Source organism: Myotis brandtii, unplaced genomic scaffold, assembly GCF_000412655.1.
Source record: "Myotis brandtii unplaced genomic scaffold, ASM41265v1 scaffold240, whole genome shotgun sequence".
In the NCBI taxonomy this organism is placed as follows: Eukaryota; Metazoa; Chordata; class Mammalia; order Chiroptera; family Vespertilionidae; genus Myotis; species Myotis brandtii.
In genome coordinates this window covers 5,740,068-5,760,822 of record NW_005359064.1, presented here as the reverse complement: position 1 = coordinate 5,760,822, position 20,755 = coordinate 5,740,068, and the positions used below count along the sequence as shown (strand labels likewise).

Below are 20,755 nucleotides of genomic sequence, written 5' to 3'. Positions count from 1 at the left end.
GGTGTTAACACCTGGAAGGCAAATGCTCATATGATGCTTACCCTGCCAAGATGGGTCCAGAGCTGGAACTTGTTTGGGCCCAGGGACTTGTTTGATAAACTATTTTCTCCTGAGTATTCTGTAGGCCTGTGAGCCCCAGAGGACACACTCTCTTCCCAGCTCGTAAGCCTAAATGTCAGTATCCCATACTTGGTACTTTTTTTTGCTGTTTTGGTTTTTTGTCCTCCTGTTTGAAAGTTGAGGCCTGCTAGTGGCATGAAGGGAATGGTGAGGAGCTCCTTTTTAAGTCCAGCAGAGTAGTGAGAGCAACAGAGCCTTGGAGGCTGCGTGCTCCTGGCAGCAAGGGTGCTAGGAATCCTGAAAGATGTTAGGAATCCAGATTGCTGATTCACCTGGACTTGGCTCCTGAGCGGCAGTGGGTCATGTGCAGTTTAGCTGGCTCTTGATGGAGCAGCTTTGTCTCTTCCATTGAAGTTGTCCAGAAGCTGTGATGTTGGCACTGGGTTAGGACCCCCTTAGGTTCCCCCTCAGTTGACTAGGAATTAGAACATGTGTTTATGATTCAAGTTTATATAGTAACTAGTGGCCCGGTGCACAAAATTCATGCACCAGCGGGGGCGGAGGGGCGCGGTTCCCTCAGCCCAGCCTGCACCCTCTCCAATCGGGGACCTCTTGGGGGATGTCTGACTGCCAGTTTAGGCCCCCTGTGGGATCAAGCCTAACCCGGCAGTCGGACATCCCTCTCACAATCTGGAACCACTGGCTCCTAACCGCTCACCTGCCTGCCTGCCTGATAGCCCCTAACTGCCTCTGCCTGCCTGTCTGATTACCCCTAACCCCTTTGCCTGCCTGCCTGATTGCCCCTAACCCCTCTGCCTGCCTGCTTGATCACCCCTAACCCCTCTGCCTGCCTGCCTGATTGCCCCTAACTGCTCTCCCCTGCCTGTCTGATCGCTCCTAACTGCCTCTGCCTGCCTGATCACCCCTAACTGCCCTTTCCTGCCGGCCTGATCTTGCCCCCAACTGCCCTCCCCTACTGGCCTGATCGCCCCTAACTGCCTCTGCCTCAACCCCCACCACCATGGCTTTGTCCAGAAGGAAGTTAGACGTCCAGAAGATGGCCGGTCGACCCAGTCTAATTAGCATATTACCCTTTTATTAGTATAGATATCTTGTAGTCACTTTGAATCCCTGAAATATGCTGTCTGGACAGCATCGTTGTCCCAGGTTTTTTCTGCCATCTTGGAGAGAAGGTAGCTTGTACAGGTCCAGGACAGCTGTTGGTGAGAGGAGCCTGGCTACCTAGGCAGCTTCTGGAAACCAGATATGTGGTCTGGTGTCCATTGAGCCTGGTGTCCCTGCCACACAGACCCTGCAGATTTGCTGTACTTGCCTTGCTTTGGTCAGGCCTGGCTGCAGTGAGACAGCTGATGAAAGGGCTCAGCCTGGACAGATGGCACTCCCTGCAGAGCTCTGCTAACAGGCTTCCTTCCCTCACAGTGGATAACCCAGCCCAGTAGAGCCTGGTAGCTTCTGGCAGGCGCAAGATCTCTTGGACTTAGAGTACCTTCTCTCAGTCCTGTCCCATCCAGGAAAAAGGTGCATAGGAAGGTGGCTTTGATCTCAGAACTTCCCAGTAGGGACAGAGCTCTGGTCAGTCTGCAACCTGGGAGACATGGCCCAGCCTTGTCCTGACTGATTTGATCAAGGGCTCCTTGAGGCTGTGGCTGCTCACTGCTGTCAGACTGCAATCATCCAAGTGGAGGGAAAATGTTCAGAGTGTGGGTCTTGTGCAGGCCACTGAGATAACCAAAATTGGGGTGTGTGCTCTACAAGAGGATTTTGATGCCAAGCACTAGTGGGAAATTTGTTTAGTGGTGATGATAATGTCAAAATATCAATAATAAAAATATCCAACATGTATGAGGAGCTCTTTCTGTGTACCAGGCACACTGCTGCTCTCACCTCCACTTAGTGAGGAAGGGACTGCTGTTCTCGTTCAGATGAGGACACCGAGGTTGCACCAGGAGGGGCACTTGGCTAGGGTCACACAGCTCAGAAGCACAGCTGGGAATTGACCGGAGCATTGTACTTCAGAGCCATGCTCTGAGATGTGAGATGTGAAATGATGGAATTTCTGGAATATATGTATAGTTTTGGCCTCATCTGACTTGCCGCCCATCAGACTCTACCCCTGGAGGTAGAGTTTGAGCTTCCTTGCCTTCAGACCCATATCTGACCTTTAGAGCCCAAAAGGAAAGGGAGAGGAAAGGAAACTCACAGTAATTGAGGGCTTCCTCTGTGCCAGAAACTGTCCAAAGTACTCCACACAGGCCTTCTCTTGTAATCTCAAGGCACCCTGACCACCCTACCTCCAGATTCACACGGGAGGTGAACTGCGAGGGCCATCTGACTCCAAAGTCCATGCCATTCCTGCTTCCCTGCACTGCTTTCCGTAGTTGCCCGGTCAGTGAGTGAGGAGGGTTGAGTTTTGATGTTGTTTGGTGGTGTGGGGAGCGTCCGTACCTGATGGGGAGGTGTGGCTGTGAAAGTGCAGACAACCCCTAAGTCCTCTGGGTCACCTCTCCTTGTACATAGGGGGAGTCATTCCTGGAGGAACATATGGCCCTGGGCTTCTTCCATGGGCGCCTCCCTCTCCCATGGGAAGAGATAACATTCACAGACACAGTGGGAGGTGAAGCTGCACTGGCTCCACTCCTTTTACCTTGAGAAGTCTTTTCCCTTTCAGGCTGCAGGATCCTCAGGTGTAAAGGAGCCTGGCCTGATCCCAGCTCTAACACTTGGGAGGCCTTCTTTTCCTGTGGAGAATAGCTCCCTGGGATCAAGTAGTCTTTGTGGGAGTTTTTCTTCACAAGCCACTGTTGCATTAAAGCATGGAGACTTAAGAAACAATCAGGTCGGAATTCAGTGTACCCCTGTGGCAGAACACCCCAAGTGGCTTTGTCCTGGCCTTGTGGCTCGGTTGGAATATTGTCCTGATGCATCAAGTAAATAAGTGGAACAATTCTCTCTCTCTCTCAACAATAAATAAAAATAGAACAGCTTTGTGGAGATGTAATTCACACATAATACAATTCACCCAGTTAAAGTGTAAAATTCAGGTTTTTTTTTTTAACATATTCACAAAGTTGTGTAATCATCACCATAGTCTATTTTAGAATGTTTTCATCACCCACAAAATAAATGCTATACCTATCAACAGCTACCCTGCCACTTCCACCCATACTCCTCTCTCCCAAACACACCTATTTTTTCCATAGCTCCTTACAACCATTAACCTACTTTCTGTCTCTATACATTTAATGCCTTTTCTGGACATCTATATATATAAAAGCCCAAGTGACCATTACGACCGGTCCCTATGACACACACTGCCACCCTCTTGCGTCAGGCCAACCTCCCACAATCCCTCCCCCTGGCCGGCCAGCCCCGATTGGCCCTGATTGGGACTGGGCGAGATGGCCTCAATTGGCCCCGATCGCTGGCCAGACCAAGGGACTCCACCCATGCACTAATTCCTGCACCAGGCCTCTAGTTTCATATAAATGGTACCATACAATCTTGTGTGTTTTTTATGTCTGGCTTTTTCCACTTAATGTAATGTCAAGGTTCACCCATGTTATGGCATGCATCAGAACTTACTTGTTTTTAAGGCTGAATAAATAGTATTTTTAAAATATGGAAAATTTAGTAGCCCATTTTTCTATTCATCATTTGATGGGCTTTGGGATACATACCTGGGAGTGGAATTGCTGCATCAAATGGTATCTCTACTTAACCTTGCAAGGAATTGCCAGACTTTTCCACAGTGACTTCGTCACTCTCACGCAGTGTGTGAGAGTTCCAATTTCTCCACATCCTCAACAATTGTTATTATTGTCTGTCTTTTTTATTCTAGCCATCTAGTGGGTATGAAGTGGTATTGATTTGCATTTCCCTGATGGCTAGTGATGTTGAACATCTTTTCATGTGCCTGTTGGCCATTTGTATATCTTTGTGGGAAAATTATCTGTTTATGATCCTTTGCCCATTTTTTTTATTGTTTAAGGTTATTTTTTTTATTGTTTTTATTCTTTATGTATTCTGGATACTAGTCCCTTACCAAATATATTATTTGCAAATATTTTTCTCACATTCTGTCGGTTGTCTTTTTTGTTGTTGTTAAGCCTCACCCGAGGATAGTTTTTTCATCGATTTTTAGAGAGAGTGGAAGGGAAAAGGAGAGAGAGAGAGAGAGAGAGAGAGAAACATTGATGTGAGAGAGACACATTGATTGATTGCCTCCCATATGAACCCCCACCAGGGCCAGGGATGGAGCCTGCAACTGAGGTACGTGCCCTTGACCAGAATTGAACCCGGGACCCTTCAGTCCGCAGGGCAATTGCTCTATCCACTGAGCCAAAGTAGCTAGGGCTCAATGTCTTCTAAATTGTGTCTTTCTTTTGACACACAAGTTTTAAATTTTGATGTCCAATTGATCTGTTTTTTTCTTTTGTTGCCTGTGTTTTAGTCTCATGTCTAAGAAAACCATCCTATATCCTCCTATAGAATAAAAGCCTAATATGCTAAGTGTCCGGTCGACTGGTCAGCTGTTGAACCAATCAAAGCGTAATATGCAAATCGCTCATTATTATGTGCACTGACCCCCAGGGGGCAGACAGTCGACCATTCGCTATGATGTGCATTGGCCACCAGGGGGTAGATGCTCCGACTGGTAGATTAGCTTGCTGCTGGGGTCTGGCTGATCAGGATTGAGCAAGACGGGCCAGACATGCCCTGGAGCCCTCCTGCAGTCCCTCCCTGGCTGGCCAACCTCCTGCGTCCCTCCCCGGCCCTGATCGTTCACCACCTGGCCTGCGCCCTCTCGCAATCCGGGATCCCTCGGGGGATGTCGGAGAGCCGGTTTCAGCCCTATCCCGCCAGGCCTAGGGACCTCACTGGTGCACGAATTCGTGCACTGGGCCTCTGGTTCATACATAATCTAAGGTCACAAAGATTTATACTCTATGATTTCTTAATAATAGTTTTCTAATGTAGCTTTGACATTTAAGTTTCTGATCACTTAGAGTTAATTTTTGTGTGTGGCATAAGGAATAGGTCTGTCCAACTTCATTCTTTTGCATGTGGATACCCAGTTGTCCCAGGACCATTTATTGAAAAGACTGTTCTTACTTTATTGAATTGTCTTGGCAGCCTCATCAAAAAATCAAATGGCTTTCTTCTTAGGGCTCAGTGGACTTATGGGAGTTACCCTTCATGTTACCCAGAGAAGTATTCTTTACTGTGCTTCCTGTCATCATAGAAGCTTTAAGCTTTGTGTTATCTGTGTCCCTGCAGTTACAAGGTTATATAAACAACCATCAGGCAGTGATTCAGAGCCAGGGAAATTTTTTTATTTGTCTTGCCTGGAGGTGCTGCTGGCATCTAGTGGGTAGAGCAGTGATGGCGAACCTTTTGAGCTCGGCGTGTCAGCATTTTGAAAAACCCTAACTTAACTCTGGTGCCGTGTCACATATAGGAATTTTATGATATTTGCAACCATAGTAAAACAAAGACTTATATTTTTGATATTTATTTTATATATTTAAATGCCATTTAACCAAGAAAAATCAACCAAAAAAATGAGTTCGCATGTCACCTCTGACACGCGTGTCATAGGTTCGCCATCACTGGGGTAGAGGCTAGGGGCACTGCTGAGCATCCTACAATGCACAGGATAGTCCTCTACAAAAAAATTATTTGGTCCAAAATGTCAAAATGTGACAGTTGATGAACCCTTGCATTATAATTTTTGCACCCATATAAGTGTGTCTATAGGATAATTTTTTAGATGCACAATTCCTTGTTCCTACAGATATACCATATTGGATTCCAAGGAGAATTCCGTCTGTGGCCTCACACCCATCTGGAAGAGGCACACCATTAACATAGTTTGAATAGTTGTTGAATGGCATAATGATGAAATCAGTATTAGGCTGAGGCCAGAGTCAGTAATGAACTTCCAGGTACAAGAATAAATCTGCACTTTCAGCCAAAATATAATTATTACTGCAGTTTGTTGTTAGCAATTTTATAATGTAATATGGCTATTATGGCTACCCTGTCAAACAATGATTGTTCCACACTGAGAGCTCCTCCTGGAGTTGCTGCGGACTGAAGGGTCCCAGGTTCAATTCTGGTCAAGGGCACATGCCCAGGTTGCAGGCTCGATCCCCCGTAGAGGGTGTGCAGGAAGCAGCCGATCAACGATTTCCATCATTGATGTTTCTATCTCTCTCTCCCTCTTCCTTCCTCTCTGAAATCAATAAAAATATATTTTAAAATCAATAATAATAATAATATTTGTATTTGCTATTCTATTTCCCCATTCATTTTGAAAGGTCTTAACTATAATAATAAAAGCGTAATATGCTAATTAGACCACACATCCTTCTGGACGACCTTTTGGATGAAGCCGGGGCTGAGAAGGAAGCCCGGGTCCCTGGTGCCTGCTGGCGGCCAGAGGGAAGCCCGGGTCCCAGGTGCCAGAGGGAAGCTGGTGCTGGCAGCTGGGGGAAGGAAGGCCTACTCTTGCACAAATTCCGACATCAGGCCTCTAGTTTTTTTATATTTAACAGTTGTTCATTAATATGGCATTTTATTCTTTTTTGGATTGTTTTTATTGTAGTAAAATGTATATAACATGGAGTTTGCCATTTAGGTATACAACTCAGTGGTATTAATTATATTCAGTGTTTTACAACCATTACCACCATCCATCTCCAAAGCTTCTCCATCACCCCAGACAGAAACTCTGTACCCCTTAAGCAGTAATTCCCATTTCCCCCTTACCCCATCCCTAGTAACCTTTATTCTACTGTATTTACGAATTGCCTTTTTTAGATATTTTCTATAAATGGAATCATACAATATTTGCCCCTTTATAATTAGCTTCTTTCACTTAGCATAATGTTTTCGAGGTCCATGCTGTTGTAGAATATATCAAAGCAGCATTTATTCTTGCAGTAATAAATATACATTACACTTTAACTGACCACATAGAATTTCAACAGATTTTTTTTACTGAAGTTTTATTTCTACAATGATTACTTATATTAGAAACCAAGTATTCTGATATTAACCATTAAATTCAAATGACCTATTCTTGTTCTTTGTTATATTGATAAGTTATGACCGTAGACTTTAATCTGGCACCAGATATGGTGCAGAGGTAGACCTGCTGTTGTGACTCTCAAAGATTGAGGCTTCCGGACACTGTGGCTGAAGCCTGGCCCCGTGGGCTGCCAGGTCTGCCCAACACGCTTCCTGCCAGGCAGGCAGCTGGTACGTGAAGGCCTGGTGGGTTTAACAGGGCTCCTCTCCTGGACTGTTCTTCCTGTGGCTTGGTTAAGAATCCGAAGGAAAATAGGAAAAGGGCATGACTGGACAGTTCCCCAAAAGAAATAAAATAACTAGTTTATATAAGGGAAAGCATTCAAATGAATAAAGGAAATGCAAATCCAAACAAGGTATTATCCTTCTATTTTCTAAACCATTTGCTGTCAAAGCAGCAAAATATTTAAAAAATTAGAATACCTAGTGTTGGCTATAATGCAATGAGATCAGATCACTGTGTAGCTTTGTAAATTAGGACATTCATTCATCCATTCAAATAGATATTCAGGATTGTATCAGGCACTACTAGAATTTCTGAGGAATGTTCATGACTGACTGTATAAAATTGTTTATCAAAGCATCATTAGTAAAAATAACAATTGGAACTACCTAAATGCCCAACAGTTTTGGGTTTTATAAAATACCTGATGGATTAAAACTAAAGTGACATAGACAAAAGCAAAAAAAAAAAAAAAAATCTACATACTTAGTGTAGTTTATAAAAATCTATATATATGAAAATGTGCTATTTGTTTTTTGGGTGGCCTTTTCTTCCTCTTTCCCAAATTTCCTATGGTATTGATATTTTCTTAAATAGAGAAGTTGCTTTTGATGATACCTGAATGTTACCCTGTTACCCTGGCTCTGACTCTTAGGACGTAAGCTAGCTGTTTTGTCATGGTGAGCACCTCAACCATGTTTTCAATGTCCAGAGTCTGGTCTCAAAGAGCAGGAGGTGATGTGATCATTCTGGCTCTTGCAGGGGTACTGAGGATATCACCTCTCCTCATGGCATCCCCCTCGACCTTCTGGACCGAGTGATGATCATCCGGACCATGCTGTACACGCCACAGGAAATGAAACAGGTGAGTCTGCCTTCCCACCTCCTCGCTCTCTTCCCTCATTTGCTCCCAGCGTTCCCTGATGCCATGCAGAAAGGCTCCATAGAATGGACCTAGCTCTCACCACCGTCTGCCACTTAGCTGCTGCCCTGGGCAAGTCACAATGCTCCAGAGCCTCAATCCCCCCATCAGAGGGACAGATGGGCCAACTAGACATTGCCTGAAGTGTCACAAAACCTTAGGAAAGGGATGATGAAAAATATTGACTTGATGATGGTCATTAGGGAGGCCACTGGCTCTAGGAAAGAGGCAATGAAATATGACTTGGCAATAGCCTCTTGGACCCAGGCCAGGCCCTGTCCAAGGTCTCTTTGCTCAGTGGGCAAAGCTAGGCACTCTGTCCCATCAGAACCCACAGCAGGCCAGCTCCAGCTGGCCAGAGCACAGAAGCTGGAGAAGGTAAGCACTTGAGTCTTAGCAGAGCCTGGCTGCCATAAAGACCCTGACTAGTGGGTTTTTTGGGGCGGTGCATAGTTTTGTTGCTTTGGCTGTAGAGATGATGGTGAAGCAGGGTCACAGAGCTTAGAGGGGCACGTGGAATGGGGGTCATAAAACTAACCTTATAATGAGAGGTTTGAAGGAAATGTACATAAAAGCATCTAACTCAGTCCCTGACACAGAGGACATGCTCAAAATTCCACGTGAGCTGAATTTGGGTTAGATTTGCGGGTGGGGTGGGGTGCTGGGATATATGAGATTGGACCTTACCCCAAGGGGCACAGTCTTAGTTTTTCCCACAGGAATGGCCTCTTGCTTGATCTGGAGCTGGAATACCAACTGTATGCTAAACAGTGCCTAGGCACTGCACACTTAGAATTTCAAGTCCCCTTACTGGTACTTCAGTAGTCGTTACGGTCATAATCTCTTTTCCTTTTGATGGCTGAGTCATGAAGTGGCAAGTCAAGGATGCAAGCCAGTCTGTGCCCTGCAGAGCCCAGGCCATCTACTCATTGCCATAGGTTGCTGACCCACTGGGACAGCAGGGGCTGTACTATTTTCCCTACTCTGCCTCCCTGTGCCCCAGATGGTCTTGCTGCCAGCATCTAGGTCTGTCACTTTGAGGTCCACATACGGCCAAGGCTGGGACATAGAGTGGACCAGGGCAGCACTGACACCTTGACGGGCTCTGCCTAGACCCTCTCTTCTCACCAGAGAACAGGCACTGTTTGTTGGACATTGTACTAACCCCATGGACATGATTAGCCAGCATGATTCCATTTGATCCCAGAACTATGAGGCAGGGAGAACTGTTATCCTTGTCATTCTTAAAGATGAGGACACCGAGACTTAGGCTAATTTAATGCCCAAGTTCATAAAGCTTGTCACTGTTTAATAGGTGACAGGCCTGACTAACTGGAATCCAGGCTGTCTGATCCTGAAGCCCATGTTCCTAAGCACTATGCCACCAGCTTCCCATCTGCTAGAAATACCTCAGTTCAGGCTGGAGTCCCTCTGGCAGTTCATTGGCGGGGCCTTTCCTTTTGGAGCTCTGAGGGCCTCTCCTGCGCACTCCCTGGCTGTCCCTTTGCTTATGTATGGCCTATCCTGCTTGGCCCTGCCAGCATTTCTTGTTGACCAGTACCCAGGAGTGCCAGGGTGAGCATGGAGCAGAGGTCTCCCTCCATACCCAGCATTGACAGAATACCTGAAACAGTTGTAGTTCATGGCAGCAACTCTATAATTCCATGACTGGAGGCCATGTCACCAGATAATGGTCTTTTGCTCTTGGATGAATGCTAGGTTGAAGTCAAGGTATTCATGGAATAGAAGCAAAAGCAAAGGAGAAATTGGTCCCTTCCCCATCCTTTCCGTGGGGCTGGAGCCTGCTGGGAGAGGCAGCCCTGCACACTCAGAGCACTTCTTGGCTGAGTTGACATGAGCAATTTGGTGCACCTCTATGAGCCTTGGCCTTCCTGGTTCACTGGGAGATCTGTTCCCTCCTTTCAAGGTTGTCATGAAGACTAAGCGAGATAGTGGTAATAACTTAGAGAAATAGGAAGGGCCGGCCATCCCTTCCTACTGCAGTAATTATTACTGTTACTACCAGCTTGCAGGTGCTTCACAGGCATCCACTGGGATCCGTACAACAGCTTTCAATAACCGGGTTTTGGGACTCTGGAACAATAGTGCCCTGTGGTCACAGAGAATAAGCTGCAGAGCTAGGACCCACTCAGAGCCAGTTCACATTTGTTTCCTCCATTTGACCCTGGAGCACACAGTCTGATCTCCCCTGGGATGTTCTGCAACTGTGCCTCCAGAGCAGTAACTGCTGGCAGGCTCCCAGCCTGATTCCATCTTGGCTCAGCCAGGCTTCCTCTTGGGTTAGCAGAGGACCGACTAACTGCCAGCATGGGCATTGCCTTGTTCTTGTGGGTTCAAGGGAGAACTTCAGCGTCTTTATTGGATGGAGCCTGGGGCAGGTTTTTAAAAAACAGAGCAAATGTAACTTGTGTACTCTGCCATCAGTGCTGACACCCTCATAAACTATCCCAGCAGGTTATTAAATGATTAAAGATCTAATTTATGAACTGTCCATTTCCAAGTAGTCTGAAACAGGAGCTCTCGGGATAGTTCTGACCTGCTCTAGAGAGAGAGTAGTGTCCCTGACATTCCTGAAGCCCAACTTCCAAATCAGTGCAGTTTGCTAAAGATGAAATCCCCAGGGCTGACGCTTTCCCCTGGAGCAGGCTCCAGGATTAAATATTTGCATCGCCTTAAAGTTTCTGAAGGCTGCAAGGGACATTTTTCTTGACAGGACCTGGAGGTTTCCTTGGTCCCCAGCTGGCAATAAGAAGCCCTTTTTTGTATTGGAGCACAAACCTGTCCGGATCTGACTGTGGTCAGAGGGGAGTCCTGTGGAGGGAGCAGGGATCTCCCTTTCTGCTCCAGTTCTGCCTGCCCTTTGTCCATCAAGGACCTCCCAGGTGGTGGAACCCCTCATGCACAAGCTTAGATTCTTTTGATGGAGGTCATACCCTGGCTGAACAGGTAGGTTCAATGTGGCCGGTGCAGTGCGAAATATTTGAATAAGTTGCCAACATTTAGAAATCAGAACATTTCCTACAAAAATCTGAGTTCAGAGTCTGTTGACAGAATGAAAGACTTTCCTGTCAGCACCTGGCCACCTCCCCCGATGTGTGCTGCTGGCCTAGCCACCTCAGCCACAGCCCTGGCCCTGAGCCTGGCTTTCTTACTGAGCAGTACCTTCCCCATTCAAAGCAAGTAACATCCTGGGCCCCTTATCAGAGCCACCAGACACTGAACTCCCGCCCCCTGCAGCTCCTGTCCTCAGGGTCTGTGCCTGAGAACTGAAAGGCCAGTTTTGAAATGTCTATATCCTAAACCTCTGCTCCTGCTCTTCCCCTTGGAAGGCTTCAGCTGGGGGCTCAGTCTCTCCCACTTTCTGTGCCTCTACTCGGGTGTGTTTTTATGGCTTTAATTTAAACAAGGGCTTCTTGATATCTTGTTTACGAAGCTGCCAAAGTGAAAAATTCCTGTATTATATGAGGCTCAAAGTCTTCGAGTTATCTCGGCTTCACAACACACAACATCATTATCCCAGCTGCCCCTTATCACTCAGTGCTGGTGCGCCTGCCGGATCCCGGTACCACTTGTGTTACTGCGTCCGCACTGCCAGCTTATTTCCCATCCAACTTTACTGGGATCTTCAAACTGCAGCAAGCGTCAGCCTCTTCTTGATAGATTAGATATCTTTGGGTGATGTTATGAGGGCTGGTAAATCTTTAAAAGTAACTTTTTTTGATTTATTCAACCATCGTATTTATCAAGCAAACAAAGAATCATTCTTCTTACCTGAGTGCTTATAGGTGGTGGTGTCCACACTGGAGAGGAAGGGTAGAGCCTGTGCGGGAGCCGGGGCAGGTTTTAGAGAGGCCTCAGTTTTCTGGTTCTGGGGATTGAGTGGAAAGGACCGGGAGGCAGGAGCTGAGCTACCCTGGTTGACTCCTCCAGGGGTACCAGCTGCTTTTTAGTCAGTATGAATGTAACACCCTGGCTGAAAAGCCATGCACAGTGTGGATGGTACTGCAGAGGTGGGTGAGTGCAGTCCTAAGGAGAGGTCAGCTCTCTGCCACACCAAACCAGGGTTGGGCTTCTGCTGCTCTAATGATGGGACGAGAAACACTTAACCAGGTTGTTTTTAAAGCACTTTATAAATGAGAGACTTGAGGTTGGTTACTGTTGATCATGGTTTTTCTCCTTCAAAAGATCATTAAAATTCGTGCCCAGACAGAGGGAATCAACATCAGCGAGGAGGCACTGAACCACCTCGGGGAGATCGGCACCAAGACCACTTTGAGGTGAGCCACTTCCCCTGGAGCTGCTCCAGACCCCACTGGTGCCTTCTCAGCAAGGCCTGTGGGGACATAAAGGCAGGCCCCCTTCTCAGAGCATAGGACCATGTCTGTTCTTATTGGGATGATGGATCTTGTCCCAGGACACTGATGTGGAGTGCAGAATAGTTAGATGATGGTGTTTTAAAAGCTAGAGTAACAGGTGAAGTCCCCTTGTCCTGTAGCAGGTGCACTCCTGTGGTAGAGAGCTGGCTCTGACCCCAGGTCAGTCCCCTTGCAGTGGTTCTCAACCTTCCTAATGCCGCGACCCTTTAATACAGTTCCTCATGTTGTGGTGACCCCCAACCATAAAATTATTTTCGTTGCTACTTCATAACTGTAATTTTGCTACTACTATTATGAATCGTTATGTAAACATCTGATATGTAGGATGTATTTTCATTGTTCGCGACCCACAGGTTGAGAACCGCTGCCTTAGAGGAAAAGGACAGACCAGAGACCAGGGTCCAGAGCAGGGAGTTCATGAGCTGGGCCCTACCTCGCCTCCTTACCCCTCGCCCTGCTGGCTTTGTCCCCCAGGCGTGTCTCGGGTAGGAGTGGTGGGTGTAGGCGAGCGTGAGGAGGAGTGCAGACATGGACTGCTTCCCTGACTGTTCATTGGCTCAAAGCCATTGCCTATGGAGGATGTCCCTCCTAAGTGTTCTGGCTCCTTGTGAAATCATGACGTCGCTCCTGTCCCTATTTCTTCCACTCCCAAGGTTGAAGCAGAATTGCAAGCTGCTTTGTTTGGGTGGAGTGGTGCTTTTTAAATCTCCTGGATGTTCGTACCATTGGATAGGGCGTGTGCTTACAGTGGCTGTGTTCATTTCCCTGCCATTGTCACAGTCCTGATCTGGACCTTAGATTACCTGCCAGTAAGTTTGCGCTCCCTTTCAAGCAGCAGTGGAATCCCCTCCTGTTGGAGAACTTTCAGACTGAAAGAGATTTGGGGAGCAGGACTTGGTCATGTTGGTGACTTCTGACCCCTCCATGAGATCTTGCAGGTCTTTGAAAAGGACAGTTCTCACGCCTCCTTGTCTGCTGTGTCTGCAGCAGCTCTCACAAGCCCAGCGTTGGGCTCAGCCCCTGGTGCCAGTGCTCCTGTGGGTGTGGAAGGGCTCCTATCTGTGGCCACCATTTCACTCCTGTCCTGGCTCCTGTCCACTCTAGGTACTCGGTGCAACTGCTGACCCCGGCCAACTTGCTTGCTAAGATCAACGGGAAGGACAGCATCGAGAAAGAGCACGTTGAGGAGATCAGTGAGCTCTTCTATGACGCCAAGTCATCGGCCAAAATCCTGGCTGACCAGCAAGATAAGTACATGAAGTGAGTCTTTCTGCAAAGAGACACTCCCAGCATGCCTGGGCCTGGGTACAGCCTGCAGATACAAGCCTCGCCCCTGGCTTCGGATTCTGTTCCCCTTCGGGCGTGGTTAATGGCAAGTTCAGTGTACTGTTTTCTTTTTAAGTTATACTTTCTCCCATTGTTGCTTTGAAGGAACCCTGCCTCACCTGGCATGTTTTCTAATAAATCCTTATAGGATATTTTGATGACATCTCTTTCTCTTCTTTTAATTAAAAAAAAAAAAACACTTTGTATTTTAGAACAGTTTTAGATGCACAGCATTGTTGTAAAGTACAGGGCGTTCCCACATACTTCACACCCAGTTTCCCTACTGTTAACATCTTATGGTAGTAGTATGTGATACATCTGTCACAATTAATGAACCAACACTGATGCATTATTATACTTGATTCACATTTTCTGTCCCAGGATCCCATCAGAATCCCACATTACATTTAGTTGTCATTTTCCTTTAGACTCCTTGTGGCTATGACAGTTCCTCACACTTTCCTTGTTTATAATGACCTTCACAATGCTGATCAGGTAGTGTTCTGTCTTATGTACCTCAGTGGGGTTTTTTTTGTAAGGATTAAAATGTATTTTAATAAATTGATGCTGCATTATTGCTCCACTTTTTCCCCCAGAAAAATTCTAAAGGTATCAGGGACAAATCAAACATAGTACACCAATAAAATAAAATAAAAAGCATAGCATAACTAAGATATGTAGGCAAGGTTAAGAGCTACTGTCTGACATCCAGCAACCCTGTTCCCAAGGTTGTACTAGGCCTATCAAGAAAAACTGTGAACAGAAACATCAGACACAGAAGGGCCATTCCTGGGTGATCTTTAAACTCCCCCCTACACCCCCCCCAAAAATGGAGGCAAGTTAACACAAGGTTTTTTTAAAGATATACTAAAATGAAAATCTCTAAAGAGAAAATGTCTCCTTTAGGACATGAAGGAATAATCTGTGGGCTATAATAAAACCGTATGTATGTTATCTGTGACCTCTGCAGTCATTTGCCTGAATTCCCACCTGGGAGTTCATGGAATGATGGGGCTAAGGTCATTGGGGGATGTTAGTGGTACATATGGCAGTGTCTCGGGTTGGGGAATTTAAGAATGAGAACACAAATAGAACAGGATAAACAAAGAATGGAATGATCAAGATTAATGGGGGCTCTAACTGGATCCACTTTGCTATTGTTCCCACCCTCCCAGGCCTTCAATAATCACGACACTTCAGGAATGCACCAGGCAGATATGATTAAACAATATACCACCCAGAAATGATTTGTTAAATATTGCCTCTCCCTTGCTCTCTGCCTCCAGCATACTCCCCAGAGTAGTATAGGCAGGGAAGACCTAACTATTGGGAGGAATCCCTAACACATTTCCAGACTAGAATTCCGGCTAGTCCAAAAAGGTCCTTCTCTTAAGGGTTTAGGGAAACTAAAGACTGCAATTTTATTAGTATCATTGATGTTTGAAGCAAATTCAGCTCCAGGAGCTGCATGGTTGAATTACCCCCTCTTCCTTCCATGGTAGCAGCATGGCCAAAGAGTTCAGTAGTTGGTGGGGTCAATCCCAAGGTTCCATCTGGTATCATAGTGGCAGGTCCTGGAGGAGCTGGGATACCAGCAGGCACAGAGCAGGGGGCATGGCACCTCTGTTGTTTATGCACCTTCCATAGCCATCTGGCCTATCTTGTATCTCCTCTCACATCAGGGAAGGTTCCCTTCCCTTGAATCCTTCCTGCTGTCGCCGCATGTCTTCGTCACTGTGCCTGCGCTCCTCCTGCCTGAGCTTCAGTTGCTTTCGTTTTTGCACTTCTTGGTTGTGTAGCTCTTCCATCCTCCGAAGTTCTTGATGCCTCATCAAATCCTGCCTCATTAGCGTGGCAGCAGCCTCCATCTCCATCTCCAGTTTCTCACAAGCTGCCTTGATGCAGTCCACTTGGTCCTGCTGCTGTTTCTCCATCTCAATGGCATACTCATACTCAAAGGAGCCAACCTGTGCAAATCTAGGTGGCTGCTCCCACTCCTTGTGAAATTGCTAGTTCCTTATAACCAGCTTCTCTGGAAGTCCCCCTTCATCATCTAACTGGTCCATGGGCTCCACAGTCACAAACTGAGGAAATGTGGTTAGCAGGAAGGAGCCTGCTGTCCAGAGCATCTGCCTCGAGCTTTCTGAGCAGCTGGTTTCCCTGAGAATTCAACAATGCCTTTTCCATGTTTAGCCAGCATGGCTCAGTGGTTGAGCGTCAACCTATGAACCAGGAGGTCACAGTTTGATTCCTGGTCAGGTCATATGCCTGGGTTGTGGGCTTGATCTCCAGTGAGGGGCATGCAGGAGGTAGCCAATCAGCGATTCTCATCATTGACGTTTCTACCTCCCTCTCCCTTCCTCTCTGAAATCAATACAAACATAATAAAATAAAATAAAAATGCCTTTTCCTGAAGGCCTTTCTCTTCCTCGATCATCCACAATGACTCTGGTCCTCTTACTTGGCTGAACACAAAAAAGGCTTCCTCCAGCAGTTCATTGGACACACACTGAGGAAGGTTTCGGTTCATAAGAGATGCACTATGGCAGGCACAGCGCACATGCAGCTGCTTTCCATGGAGTGGCATGTTGTCCAGTTCCACGTTAGCAGTATCCACTAGGGTTCATACTTCCAAGTGGATAATGCCAAAGCCCTTATCCTTATGAATGAAGACTTCGCCTGCTTTCCCATGCTTATCAAATAGCTTCCTCATGTCCTCCTCAGTGATGTGAAGGGGAAGATTGTCCACGAAGAGCCGGCTACCTTGGATGAGGGTCTCCTGGTTTCCTAGAATTCTACAGGTCAATAGTCAAGCCTCCATTTTTGGCTGCTGTCTTGTTGCCCATTTGCAAGTATTGGTGACAGCGGTGGCAGCTGCTGTTGCTCGTGCTGCTGCTGCTGTTTCCTTGGAGCATGGTTTTGCTTCTCCAAGTTACAGATTTTATTGCTCTGCATTTTTTGCACCCCTCTACTGACTGTTCTCTCTTCACAGTAACAGCAGCCTTTTTTTTTCAAATCCTCACCTGAGGACATGCTTATTGATTTTTAGAGAGAGAGGAAGGGAAAGAGAGAAACATTGATGTGAGAGAAACATCGATTGGTTGCCTCCCATAAGCGCTCCACTGGAGATCAAACCCGCAACTTAGGTATGTGCCCTGACAAGGAATCAAACCCACAACCTTTTGGTGCATGGGATGATGTTCCAACCAACTGAGCCACACCGGCCAGGGCTTGTGTGTGTTTGATGTTTTTCTCATGATTAACCCAGGGTTGCAGGTTATTGGGAGTAAGATCAGACAGGTTAAGTGCCATTTTTATCACATCACTATTTGTGTTGAGCTATGTTCCATAACTGAGGTCATATTTGTTAGATTTCTCCACTGTAAAGTTACCCTTTCCCCTTCCACACTGTCCTCTTTGGAAGAAGTCTCTGAGCATACATAGTCCACACTTAAGTGGTGGGGAGTTTTGTTCCACCTCCTTGAGGGCTGAGCATTTACATAAATTGTTTGGAATTCTTCTGCATGGGAGATTGTTTCTTCTCACCATTTGTTTATTCAATCATTTAATCTTGGTATGGACTCATGGATATTTATTATATACTTTGGGTTATCATACAGTACTATTTATTTTGTTGCTCATATTAGTCCAGCTTTGACCATTGAGAGTTCTTTCGATTGGTTTCTGTGTCCCTTTGACATGTCCCCATCACTGGTATTACATCTCTTTGTTAGTTCACTAAAGTGGGACTTTCAGCCCCTTGAGAGGAAGGAGAAATGGCAGTGCCTGATGGATACGGTACCTGGACATTCTCACCTGGTAGGATGAGCTCCCATTCTTTCTACCAGGCTGCCTGCTGTCTGCTAGCTCTGTGCTGCCTGAGGCAGGGCTTAGGCACAAAAGCAATGCCTTGGTACAGGCTGGTTGTTTGGGTTCTCTGCCCTCATGAGCAGGATCTCCATGTTACTGTCTGTGCAGGAGAAGGGACTAACCAAGATGGCCATTTGATCGGATTGTTGCTCTGATCTAAGTTAACCACGAAGTCCTTGGGCAAGCACAACTGTTCTCCCATTAGTGATGATTATTTGAGCATGTCCAGAAGACTGCGGGGACAGGAGGGCTGAGATAATGCTGTGGGAGTCCATCCAGCCCTCAGGCCATACTCAGACCCTAAGAGCCCAGGTAGTCCCTGCTGCCAGAATGGACCTACTTCTGGCCTGGCCTTGAAGGAGAATCCCAGCATGGGGTTCTTGGTGGGGGAGGAGATACATCTGAAGTCAGGGCTGCGCCCTGTGGCCTGTCCTGGGTGTTCATATCCTGTGTATCTGACCTCCCTACTTAAGCCACATCAGAAAAAACAGAATAGTGTTACCTCTGATATCAGTATAGCAAGAGATGATTATGGGCTAGGGCCTGTGTTAATGCTTCATATTTCCTTTTATATTCTCACATCAGCCTGTGATATTGTGCCAGTTATGTCACTTGCCCAGCTACTTTGGAATCAGTGGTTGGAGTCTGTGCACCAATCCCCTATGGCTATAACACCTTACTCAGTGTGCTGAGTTGTTGGAGGGGCCTTCAAGATCTAACTCCATCCCAGCCAGGTGAGGCAAGCAGGGGCAGATATGAGGAAGGTGACTTTCCTAAGGTGTGACCCCAGAGGACAAGAACCAGGCTCTGCCCACCTGGACCTCTTCCTACAGCCCCCAAACCTTCCACAGTGCTTGGGGAGCAGTAGAGAGGCAGCGGTGATGGCTAACCTCTCAAGTGACGTTTGGACAGAGTCCCCCAGCTGCTCAGGAAACCCTGATGTCCAGAGCAGTTGGTGGGGAGGGGTGTGTGTGTGTGTGCGGTCACAGCCCCAGTACCTGATCCTCAGGAATCCTGCTCCTTCGTGCTCACCTCACTCATCTGGCCTCCAAAGTGAGGGAGATGGTTCTGGATAAGTGGGACAGTTGGGTTATTTTAATTTTCCTCCTATTTTTCCAGCAAGGCCTGTGATTATTACATTAATCTTCCATGCGAAGTTTTTACGACCGATCCCTCACTGACTATGAGAAGTTTCTCCATCCATTACCAAGAGGGAAACAGACCCTGTGGGGAGGAAAATATTTGTTACATCTTATCAGGCTGACACACAATCTACCAACAATTATAGCAGCCCCATTTTTTGCACTATTTCAGGTCTGGCATGAAAAATTGTTGTAATATTAAAGTGAGGCAGGGTGGGGGTTGATCATAGGAAAGGGCTGATATTCCAAGCTCTGGGCCCAAGCTCTTGGGTGCCTCCCCGCAAGCTGATTGGGCAAGCTGATTGGGTGGGCTGAGAGGGAGTGTTTGCATGTAAATCCCAGCCTGTACTAATGGCCCCTGTGAAAGCCGGAAGGGCTCACGGACACACCTCTTCCGTTGCACCCCCTAGATGGGCTCATAGGATATCTTGATTTTTAGGACTAAACAGATGGTAGTATCACACCAGAAAGTGACTTCTTGGTTAGCAGATCTTTTGCAATCATTTTTCTAATAAAACGGAGCTGCACAATGATGGGAGTCACTCCCTGTTGGCCTCTATGTCTCAGACCCCAGGGCCAGCAGGCTTCTTTCTGCCCGGAAAGCAGTAGACATTAGTCACCCAGCATCCTCTTTCCCTCCCAGTATCAGCATAGAGGGGCCTGAGCAGTCCCTGATCTCCGGGGGCCCTGGGCAGAGGCAACAGGTGGTAAAGTGGAACAACCCGGCTCCGGGGCCATGGTAGGTAGGGACGTGGTCCTGATGAGGCTAGTCCCTTCTGGTCCTGAGCCTTGGTTTCCTCATCCAAAGATGGGGCAATCATCCCACATACCCAGGTGAGGACATGGTGAGGTGCTATGTGGCTGTCCAGAGGACTCAAGATACTGGAATTCAGTGAAGAGTTCCCAATCCCTACCCGCTTGGAAGAAGAGGCCTCTACTTGTCCAATAGGAGCCAGAGGCCTGCTAGGCTCACCCTTCCCCATCCCAGGCAGATGGCCCTTGCAAAGACCTAGAAAAGGCCCCTAGAGAAATATCTCTTGGCTTGACCCTTCCCCTTAGGCCGAGGGACAAGGGCAGGCTCAGGGCCACAAAAGCTTGGGAGCAGAAAGAAGAGAACCTGCAAAGGGATCGGCTTTATCCTCAGTGTTTACAACTGACTTTGGAGAAGAGGACAGACCCCTCCCTGGGCCCCTGGGATCCCATCCTCAGTGAGGCCCAGCCAGGGCTGGTGCAACCAGAGGGGAGAAATGGCTGTCTCCTCCCAGCCAAGCAGTCGGTCTGGAAAACAGCGCTACTGAGAGGTTAGAACAGTGTTCACCTCAATCCACCTGCTGCTCACCCTTCCATTCCCCACCCTTCCCGCTCCTGCAGTATGGGGCCACGCCCCTCCCGTTTATTCCTGGGACAGCAGGCCCTGTGGGGACCAGGGTAGGCCTGCTCAGGGTGACTGGGCCCCTGGGGAAGGAGGCGGGGGCAGGAGAACCTTGCAGCAGGACTGGCGAGTGGGGGTAGGGATGGACCAGAAGCAGGGGCTGGCTGTCAGCCGGCTGACCCTGTCGCCCCTCCCTGTCACTCCCCGGCAGGTGCGGTGATTAATGGCCAGGCCTCGCTGCCTGTTCTGCCATCAGCATGCGTCTGGGCGGCGATGGATGTGGCTGTCAGGCCGGCCCGGCCGGCGCTGACCCTCGGCCCCTGTCCGACA

At 47.4% G+C, this 20,755-nt stretch overlaps 1 protein-coding gene and 1 pseudogene across 1 annotated transcript in view; one reads left to right on the top strand and one right to left on the bottom strand.

The window, feature by feature from the left end:
* The window catches only part of RUVBL1 (RuvB-like AAA ATPase 1), a 36,593-nt gene extending 22,397 nt beyond the window's left edge, over positions 1 to 14,196 (top strand). Inside the window, 3 exon segments of the mRNA XM_005866955.2 lie at positions 8,159 to 8,261; positions 12,525 to 12,616; positions 13,820 to 14,196. Coding sequence (XP_005867017.1) covers positions 8,159 to 8,261; positions 12,525 to 12,616; positions 13,820 to 13,979 — 355 coding nt within the window. The 3' untranslated portion in view covers positions 13,980 to 14,196.
* Positions 14,197 to 14,287: 91 nt separating this feature from the next.
* On the bottom strand, positions 14,288 to 17,034 carry LOC102261580 (annotated as a pseudogene).
* Between the last annotated feature and the right edge of the window lie 3,721 nt (positions 17,035 to 20,755).